Source organism: Peromyscus maniculatus, chromosome 11 (genome assembly GCF_049852395.1).
Source record: "Peromyscus maniculatus bairdii isolate BWxNUB_F1_BW_parent chromosome 11, HU_Pman_BW_mat_3.1, whole genome shotgun sequence".
NCBI classification, from domain to species: domain Eukaryota; kingdom Metazoa; phylum Chordata; class Mammalia; order Rodentia; family Cricetidae; genus Peromyscus; species Peromyscus maniculatus.
Genome location: NC_134862.1, coordinates 64,770,803 through 64,780,992, shown reverse-complemented (window position 1 = coordinate 64,780,992; position 10,190 = coordinate 64,770,803). Strand labels below are relative to the sequence as shown.

Below are 10,190 nucleotides of genomic sequence, written 5' to 3'. Positions count from 1 at the left end.
CCAGGACCCATAGAAGTCATTGTAACCTCATTGGAGACAGAGACTATTACACACAGCTACGCCCTCCTCTTACAGTTCCACGCTCCTCAATCACCAAGCCTAAAAACACCAATAGTAAAAAAAAAAAAAAAAAAAAAAAAAAAATTCTCAGGAAGATTATGATGAGGGTGCAGAGTCCCCCTTCCGGCCCATGCGGGATCCTATCAGGCTGGAAAGACCCTTCTGACGTCTAGTAGGCAACTCAATTAGAAATGGCTGTGTTGAGGTGGCTGTGCCCCGGGCTGACACGGTGGGTTTCCCACCCCTATGGTCAGGAGGAGTCGAGTGTCTGAAAAAGGGATAGCGACTTCGAAGACACGTCGTTGATCCTTGCTTTATTTCCTCCGAGAATGGATATAAGGAGAATTAATTTTCAGCGCAAGCATTCGTGTGCATGTGCGTGTGTGTGCGTGTGTGTGCACGCTCGTGTGTCTTGTAAACACAATAGCAACGCACGCCTTTCGCTGGTCTGCCCCCGGGGGCCGGGTGCACGCTTCCGCTTCGCGCACACGTGGCCGGAGATATTTCAAAGCGCCCGCGGTTGCAGCGAGCTCCGCTGAGCGGTCGGTCTCTGGGAGCCAGAAGAGGGCCGATCTGGGTGACCCAGGCCCCGCCGCGGGGAGGCTGGGGCTAGGGCTGGACCCTGGGTGGTGAGAGTGCGGACTGTGGCGGAGGGCCGGGGCGAGTGTGGGCGCGCACGGAGACCCGCACCCGGCCACCTCCGCGCGCGTCCCAGGTCGCCTTCCTGCACCCGGCCCCGCGGCCGCCCGCTGCGTGACTCGCGCGTTCCCGGCCGAGTACGGGCTGTCCCTGGCCCAGCCTCAGCCAGACGCGGGGGAGAGGGAGCAGGGTCTGGTTAGTGCCGGCCGGGAAGAAATTGGCCAGGAAAAAAAATCAGTGGAGGATGGATGGAATCATCCAGTTACAGAACACGCTCGGTCGGATGCAGAAGCCGGGAACCCAGAGCGCCAACCGAGGGTCCGCGGGGCCCAACCTCCCCCTTTCCCCCTCCCCTTAATCCTGCAGGAAGGATGCTGAGGACTAGCGAGGAATCCCGAAGCACCCGCAGAAAGCTGCGGGGCGCCGATGCCCTGCTCCGGGACCACCTGCTGCCGCGGCCCAGCCCGCCGCAGTATTTATACCAGGGCGCAAGCCTGCACGGTGGTGTGGGGGAGGGGCTGCGAGGCCACGCCCCGCTGCGAGCGGCCACGCCCTCCCGCGCCTCCGACCGGACTCGGGGCTACCGGACCCCCCCTCCCTTCGCCCCCCACTCTGGTCAGCCGAGGGTCTGCAGCCAGCTGCTAGGTTGGGAGGACTGGCTGGAGGGCGGGCTTCCCTGCGGAGAGCGACGTCACGGCCGCTCCTGCAGTGTGAATGAATCAAAATGCCTAGGTGACCGCGGCCTCCCCGGCAGCCGGCACGCGAAGGGTGGAGGGGGAGGGGGAGACAAGAGGGCGGGGGGGGGAGGGAGGGAGGAGGGGAAAAAAGCCAGAGCTGCAGCAACAGCGTCTCAACCCGGGATGTGCACTAGCCGGGAAGAGCGAGATCAAAGGGATTTGAAACAGCCTGAGGACTGGCGGGGGGAGGGGGCCAGCCAGCCTGTGGAGTCCTCCCGGAGAGGCGGAGGGCTCGGCTTCCTCTGTGACTTCAGCGGCCTGGTTGGGTTTATTATTATTATTATTTTCAAATTTCCGAATCCAGCCAGAGGGAGAGAGCGAGAGATCTCGGTAGACTGCGACTTGCTGCCTCTGGCTCCAAGATGATGCAGAGCGCGGCTGTCCCCACGGAGGGGGCTGTCAAGGGGCTCCCGGAGATGCTCGGTGTGCCGATGCAACGTAAGACACCCCCCTTTCTCGCTGATTTAATTTGATAACAAGACAGCTAACAGCCTCAGCAGGTTCGGGCAGGCCGGACGCCGCTTGTGGCACTGGCCGGGAGGGGTCGGGGCGCAGACGCGGTCACAGAGCAGGGGTACCCGTCAGTGTATGAAGGGCTTGGCTCTTGGCTGTTTGATATTAAATATAAAAGCTTCCCGTATACTGTTCGTGGAGGGCGCAAGGGTACAGAAAGTAGCATCTTTGGCCCATGGCTTTTATGGGAACCCTGGGGACGATGCTGTTTTGGGGACAAGAGAGGTTTCAGGCTATAGGCCAGGCCCGAGGGCAAAAGTGGTCCCCCCAAGTGTTTATCCTCCGTGGCAATGGCCAAAGCTCGCAGAACCGCTAGTCCAACTTCACCCTAGCCGGCGGGAAGTTGGAGAGCGCGTCCCGGGTACCCAGGGCTGGTTGTGCAGACGCCCCCTGCCACACACTTGGTTTTGGCAATTTCAGCACCTGGTTAAGTAAGTCCCCAGCCGCTGCTGTCCGAGGCACCCGCCGCCTGTGTCGCCGCCGCTGACAGACTGCTCCCTGGGAGCGAATGCACTCGCTACATTCCAGCTAGCCTAGGAATGCAGCGGCGAGAAGCTCTGGAACGAAGTTGTGGACTGGGCGTTCAGCCTTTGCTTAGGCGAGGGTAGGCAATCTTCGCGGCGCGGGTTTGGAAGAGGGAGAGACTCAGATGTGTGGGCACTTTGCTTGCTCTCTCGATTTCTTCCAGCGCCTGCAATTAGCAAGGGCCAAGAAGTTCGGGCAGGTTGCTCGCCCCAGATTTCTGTGTATGTAAGGGTGCGGGTGCGTGCATGGCAGAGATTTTCCGGAAGGGAATCTGTCCGTGTTTCTGGCTTCCAGACAGAGAGCCAAAGAGAAGGAATCTGTACAGAGATCTGAACAGGTCCTCAGGCTTAGCGCGCGCTTATGGGCTGCTTGAGTCCTGACCCACCAGAAGCTGCATTGGGCTAGGTACCCCTGAGCACCCTAGAGAGATGAAGGGTTTCCTCCTTGCGCTTGCCAAGAGACTTCCGCCTATGATTGCTTTAGTGGTGCCGTAGGGGTTTAAGTAAGAGCAGGCTCACCCAGGGATGGAGAGTACCCGCGACTAGGGCGCAGCAGCGCGCCCTCCTGCGCCCCGGCTCTCCATCGCAGAGGTTCTGTCCCAGCATAGCTCAGGGCAGGCTGTCTAGCCAGCGTCTTGAGCTTTGTTGGAAAGTTCTGGAGAAGAAACTGGAAGGGATAGCGCTTCATTCAAACCCGTTTCAGGTTCCTCGATTGTAGCCTACCGTTTTTTCTGTCACCTGTTGGCAAACAGCTTCAAAGTTCGCTGCACCTTGGAAATTTTACCGTTAAAATATTCTACAGTATTGGCAGTATTGACGATGGCTTCCATCAGCCCCCACATGGAGACCCTGCAGGTACTCAACCCCTGCACAAACAGCAAGGTGAACCCTGGCCAAGGTGCTCAAGTCCTGAAACTACTTGTAGCCGAGCTTCGGGAGTCAGAGCAGTCTATGGAAGAAGGAAGGATGTGTGGGTGTGACTCCAGTCGGTCCTCCGCACTCCCTGCACCCTTATGCTGATAACTTAGGTCCACAGATGTTCTGTCCGTATTCTGGACTCGCCTGTGATGGTTCATTTTTGGCATGTGCAAAATTCAGATGGTCTTGACTTTTGTTCCCTTTGCCCAGGGATATTGAATGTCAGGAACTCACTTTGCTAAAAGGCATGGAAATCACCTTGGCTTCATACACTTCGCCAAGGCTCTGAGTCTGAGCCCATGCTATGGAAAACTTAATGAGGTAAAGACAAGAACTCTGGGCACAGGGTGGAGGGAGGGAGGGAGGGAGAGAGAGAGAGAGAGAGAGAGAGAGAGAGAGAGAGAGAGAGAGAGAGAGAGAGAGAGAAGTTACTCTAAAATAGCTCCCTAAGGCAAAACCAACCAAGAGGGGGCGGTCAGTCCTTCCTTTTGTCTTTCTTGGGTTCTGTGGAAGAAAGAGGAGGTAGATTGGAGGAGGAACCGGCCAAGACTGAAGGGTCCAATCCCGGAAGACTTCAGAATTTTTTTTCTCTTAGCCCTGTGTCTCCCCTCACAAGCAGTTCTATCCACAGCTTTAAGCTGTGACTGGGGGGATGGGGCAGCCTTCTCTTCCCTAGGTATTAGGGACTTAATGGTTTAAGAATTAGCATGCTGGAAGAATGTGGGGTACATCCTTGGGCATGATGGAAAAATAAGGGTAACCCCAGGCCTTTGGACTCTCTCAACCCCTGGAAAAGATATAGCACAGACTCTTTCACACGAAATGGACCCTCCAGTGGGCCAAGCAAGTTTGGCTCGAGCTTCTGTACAGATGCTATTTATCTACATTTCCATCTTCCAGAACCACCATAAGCTGAGTACTTGGCAGCACTGTATAGATCCCTAACCTGGGTACCCCTGGTGTCCTGGACTCTAGGGACATTTTAGGACTTTAAATCCAGGTCTTTGGGGCGGGTGGCGGTGGCGGTGGTGGTGGTGGTGGTGGTCTGTTTGAGGACTGGTATAAACACATTCCCCTCGTGTAGTACCTTCCCTCCCTTCCGGGTCTGCCCAGGACACTATAGCTCTTATGTGCTTCTCTGCCACAGGCCAGTCCTTAGGTAGGCTCCTATTTGCACAGGGGCACCCATTGTCCTTCACCCTTCAGAGGTTCCTGCCTGGCCGCGCAGCTCAGGTGGCCTCAGGCGGCCAGGCTCTTCTCTGATAAACTGCGCCTCTACCAGCGGCTGTCCAGATGTTGGCTACAAAAGATTCCGGAGAGAGAAGGCTGGCAGTGATACCCAAGGCGACCCGGCGTAGAGAAGTAGGGCCCCTGTTGCTTAGATTTCCCTTGGGTCCCAGTTTTCTCTTCGGGGCCGGTGCCTTCTAAGGAATTCCAAACCACCAGTCCTTAAGGTGGGTGACCTTTGGGTTCCTTTGATGACACCCGCGAGGTCACTTCCTGGACCCTTTTGAAAGGGTTCCACGTAGGTGCCTTTCCGGGGGGTGGTGGTGGATGGTTTGGGGCGGTCGGCGAGTGAGTTCTCAGTACCTGCCCCGGGCAGCACCTTCAGGTGTGGTGAGCGCTTCCGGTCTCAGTCCCCACCGCCACGACATTTGGGTCAGGTTGTTCCCCTTCCCGAACTAAGGATAGTTAGAAAAGTTCGGATGCATAGGAAGGTGGGGAGCATTGTCTGTTCCTTGCCCTGGGTTTTAACCCTTCTTCACATGTCTTGCTCGGCAACGAGGGAAATTTCGGGCGATGGACACCCGCGATCCGGGAATTGCTGGCGGGCAAGTGGGGAAACCGCTGCGGGAGAAGCCGAAGGACCAGACGTCCCGAGTGGCGGCCGTGGTAAAATCAGGAGCAGCACCTCTGCCTCCCTTCTTCTCTGCAAATAATATAATAATAATAATAATAATAATAATAATAATAATAATAATAATAATACTGTAAAGCCCTCTAGAATAGCCAAACAGTGGCAAGAGGCGACTCTTCTTTGCGTTGGGTAGGCTCTAGATGAAGAGCCCCACCGCCTTCGCTCGATTCCCAGAGACTCACCGAGGTGCAGAGCTTTCCTGCCCCAGCCGGTCTAGTCCGGAATCCTACCCCCCACCAGTGTTTACTACCCTGACTGCTGGCTTGGGGTGAAAGACCTCTTTTTCCAGGTCAGGACTTCTCTGGGAAGCGCTCTTCCCTCGTTATCTGCTTTGTCTCCCCGCGGGAGGAAGACCCCCACAAAAACTGAACGTAGATGTGGGAGAAAGTCAACAGATTCCGATACAGAATTTCAGCCCGGTACAGTGCGGTGCAGACCTCCCTTTCATTCTCAGCAAAACAAAAACAAACAAACAAACAAACAAAACACTCATGACGAGCCTATTTTAATTTTGCTGTTCAGGCTGGTTATCCCGGCTAGCGCTTCAAGCCTGAAGAGTCGTGTTTTGTCTTCCCTAACCACCGAACCCTGTCCAACCCTCGGCCAGACCTGTGGAAAGAAGAAAATGTGACCGCAGCAGATCTAAGTTAGGACAACGGGTGTCCTGGAGCGTGAGGGGGCGAGCCCCCTCTGGCTGTCCCCTTTCGGACGGCCCCTTCCTCCCAGGCTGTAGATTTAACGATTAACCCTCGTCGCGCACGCGGCGGTGGAGAGGGTGAAGTGGGTGAAGGGCAAAGGTCTGCGCTCAGCAGTTCCTCAATGTCCCGGGAAGTTGCAGAGAGGGAAGTGAGGCAAGGAAGCCGACCCTAGTTCGGCCCTGGCTAATTTGCTTGGCTGCAATGGTGTGAGGCGGGGTGGGGGGGGGTGGCATTGTTTGGGTCGGTTAGCGCGACCCGCGTGACCTCTCACTGCCCCGCGGGCACCGTGGGCTTGGGTGGCCTGGGCGACAAAGCTGGATTCCTTCCCGCGCACCTGCAGGCGCCTCTTGCTTCTGAAAGTGTGTGCTCGACTTGTGCCCTGGGTTTGGGGACACTCCCCGGTGCAGGCAGGTGCCGCAGTGATTGTCTTTCCGGACTTGTGTTGGGGAGAGCGAGGTGGAGGTGGAGGTCGCTCGCCGGCCTGAGTGGGGCAAGGGTGGGACTGTCTGAGGCTGCTGCGCCGGGTTGCGCACCGACCTCCTTTTTCTACCCTCCGCTCCTCGCGCGCGCCTCCTTATCTGGGCTCCTTCTGGCGCCCCGGGCGAGCAGGTGGCCCAGCCTGGGGCGCATTTCTTGCTTCTGAGCTGTGGCCCGGACTCTCTCCGCAAGGGAAGGAGCCGTGGGCGCACTAGCGACCGTGAGCGTGGTGCCCAAGAGGCCACGCACGCGCGGGTGGCGACCTTCTGTGCTGCCCGTGCCCAGTTTGTGCCCAACTCCGGGAAAGACCGAACCGAAGCGTAGCGCCGGCCAGGGGCTCCTGCAGGATGTCGCCGTCCTGGGAAAGCGCTGCTCGCCTTCTGGAAGGCACAGCTTTCTCCAGCTGCCGGGAGGCGACCGGCAGCCCCGTGGCACGGCGGCTCGCACATTCCGCAGGGTTCGAGTCTTCACTCGCCTTGCTGAGGACTTGGAGAGGGCTAGACCCCCGCGGCCTCGAGAGAAAGCAAGGTCTGTAGGTGGACAGTAGGTGATGCTGGGCCCGTGGCCGGCCAGTTGGTAACCCCCAACCCCGGGAAGGCGAGGCCGCGCGGGTCGTGGGTGACACACACGTTTCCAGAAGGCGGCGCCTGGCTTACGACCTGGCACTGGCTTTATCCTGTGCCACTCCAGGATCGCCTTTTCCTAGCCTGGACTTTAACAGAAAAATTTAAAGTTATTTTTATACAACAAGGGCAACGCGCTTTTAAAGAGACCCGAAGGTGCAACTAATGACAAAGAATTATTAGGAAAGCGGGCATAGGATAAAAACGCAGGAAATTAGAGGAGGGCAGATGGCCGAGCCTGCCTGGACCACCTCCACCCTGACAAAGGAGGTTAAAGCAAGAATGTGGCTGAATACGGTGGGGATTAGGAATCCGGGAGCCCTCCAGACGTCGTTGAGACCCCCACACACCCACCCCGCCCCATCTGACTGCAAATTCCGGAATGATTTTAAGACCCAGTCTTTTTGCAGGTGAAGCGAGAACCGGGGAAGGTGGGAAACCCACAAAGCAATTTCTTCCCATTGAGTAGACAAAAACATGGGCGACAGTGTTTGAACAGTGACCTGATGACCCCGCTGACCAGGTGTAGAGAGTCTCAAGTCCTAAATATTTGCATTGTCCCAGTTTCCCATTTGCTTCGGATTTTAGTGCGCTTTCACTCCACGGTACAGTCAATTAGCGATTACTTACCACCCGCATTAGCGGACGGACGGACGAGCTGGAGAGCGGGAGAGCGCCCAGAGCGGCGGAGGCAGAGGCCAGGAGCAAGGGCAGGCGCTTGCAGTTCTGCAGGAATGGACAATTAATTAACTGGGATTAAGGGTACTTTCTGTTGCGTTAAGAAACGTCCTCTGAGACTCCAATTTTGGGGCTGACATGGTGACTATTTGGTGGATTTCTCTGGCTGGGAAACGCGTGTGCCCTTCTAATTGAAGACTTGTGGATGGGGGAGGGTGGACGGGGTTGGATGAAGGGATCTTGTGTCATTTCTTGCAATTAGGAAGATTTATCAAGAACAGGGCCGAGAAGCTTTGGGTGCACGACGCTGATGAGGAAGGAGTAGTGAGTGATGTTACTCGCTTTGGGAAACCCAAGGTTAAGAGAGACTGGGAAGCTGGCACTAGGCGCTTCTGTAGGCACTGCAGGTTTGGAGGTGGCTTGATTGGGGGCCCGATTTACCTCTGCAATGATTTTCTGTCCTTTCTCTCTGCCTTCCTCCCGGAATTGGTATTAGCAATGCCCATAATTATAATACAGATGTGTGCAGACAGGGCCCAACCTGGCTTGCTGGCGTAAAGGTCCCCTTTCCTCTTGGTTAGTCCCCTCCCCGTCTTCATCCACCCCTCCGGTGCTTAGAGAAATCTTTGCAGGAATGTGGAGCTGAAATTTAGTGCACCTGGGTTCTCTTAGAGGTGTGTGCCAGCAACTTTGAGGGCCGCGGGAGCCGCATCCTGACCTCAGGATCAGGGGTGGGACATAAGCTGCCTCTGGCGCTGGCTCCCACGCTTGTGTGTGGCAGGAAAATCAACTGCAAATAGATGTGGCCTTTTTTCCCCCTCCCTCAGTTTTATAGGGGCCATCATCAAAATAGAGCGTGTATCAACCATTTTAAGGCCGTTGGTGGTGGTAGATAACCAGATTGGGTTTAATTGGCAAAATTGAAATTGATTCTCCCTTACGAAATATACTTGGAGTTAACTGTATTAGAGGGAGACTGGGTGGTTATCCTGTGAGGTGAGTCCTCATCCTCGCTTCTGCTGCTGTTTTCCTAGATTTCCTTTTTCCAGACTCCCCATTATCTTCTCTCTGTCAAGCTGGGTCTAGGCACAGATGTTTTACCGCAGTACCTCACCCCTAGATGCCCTTAAATTATAATTTGCTTTAATTATAATGTTGGGGGGTTAAAGGATTGGTTCTGGGGATAGACAAATAGAGCAAAACTTCACAGCCAAATTAATTGGAAGTTTCTTCTTATGAGGGAGAGGCTGCCAAACATATGGGCTATTGCTGCAGAATGTGACATCAGAAAAATGCTGTGTGGAGATTTAGCAATGATTAGATGGGAAAGGGGAATAGAAACAGGGATGTATCTCCAGCACCGCCAGACAACCCCGGATTTGTTTAGTGTATTTTTCTGTTCTATTTACAGTTATCAGAGTATTTTATATCCCAGGGAAGGATACTAATTCCATGGCATTGTATCTTCTGGAAGATAATCTTTTCTCTGCAAATACACACAACACTCCAGTGTTGTTTGCTGTGGACTCATATGAAAATATTATCAAGATCACAGCTTTAAAATGATAACATTGAGCTGACTCCCCAGAACCGGCTGGGGCTTTTGTGGTTGTTGCTGTTTTGATTTTTTTTTTTTTTTTTTTGCACTGTCTAAGCAGAAACAGAACAAAAGAGGTTTTCAAAAAGACCTCAGACTGCTAAGTAAACAAATAAGATCTGTTGGGGAAAAGGACTGGAGAGAATGGCAGGACACCATCATGGGTCACTTCTGGCACCAGGGTTGCCTAGCTCTCTTCTAGTTGGTAAGACATTTGTTGAAGCAAACTAGGGGGGAAATGTAGGAATTCGTGAACAAGATGCTTGTAGACTAGTATATTTAAGGCATGGAAACAGATATAATCATCTAGAGAATATGATTATCTTAAATGTGGTGCCAATTTTTAAATTGGGCTCCCCTCCCCCCCCAACATTTCTGTGGCTTTGCCCTTTCTCTCTCACCACAAAATATGATGTTCAATGCATCTTTTCTCTTTGTTTTTAAATAATTAGTATCAGAATTCTGTGCTCTAGCAATGCTGTTTTTGAGATTACTTTGAACTAGGTTATGAAAATCACTTACGATTTTATGACATTTTAGAAAACACACTAGAATAAATAGAAACATTAAAAAGGTAACTATAAATTGCTCAATAAAAATGAACTAAATGTCTTTAGTAACAAAGAGCCAGGGAGAAGGCGGGGAGTGCCACATGCATCTAGTCACAGTGTGTCTCATATGACCCAACCCTGGGGCTTAGGCATCCTCATGGTCAATTGCCGGTTGAACCAGCCCTTGGTTCTACAGGCCACAATTACCAGACAACTTAAAAGAGAGTATGTGATTCGAAAATAGGATTTTATTGCCA

The 10,190-nt window shown here is 53.9% G+C and overlaps 1 protein-coding gene across 1 annotated transcript in view; it reads left to right on the top strand.

Moving 5' to 3' along the window:
* The first annotated feature begins 1,746 nt into the window (after positions 1-1,746).
* The window catches only part of Lhx4 (LIM homeobox 4), a 40,690-nt gene continuing 32,246 nt past the window's right edge, over positions 1,747-10,190 (top strand). Inside the window, exon 1 of the mRNA XM_006985652.3 lies at positions 1,747-1,874. Coding sequence (XP_006985714.1) covers positions 1,799-1,874 — 76 coding nt within the window. The 5' untranslated portion in view covers positions 1,747-1,798. The remainder of the gene's footprint in view (positions 1,875-10,190) is intronic.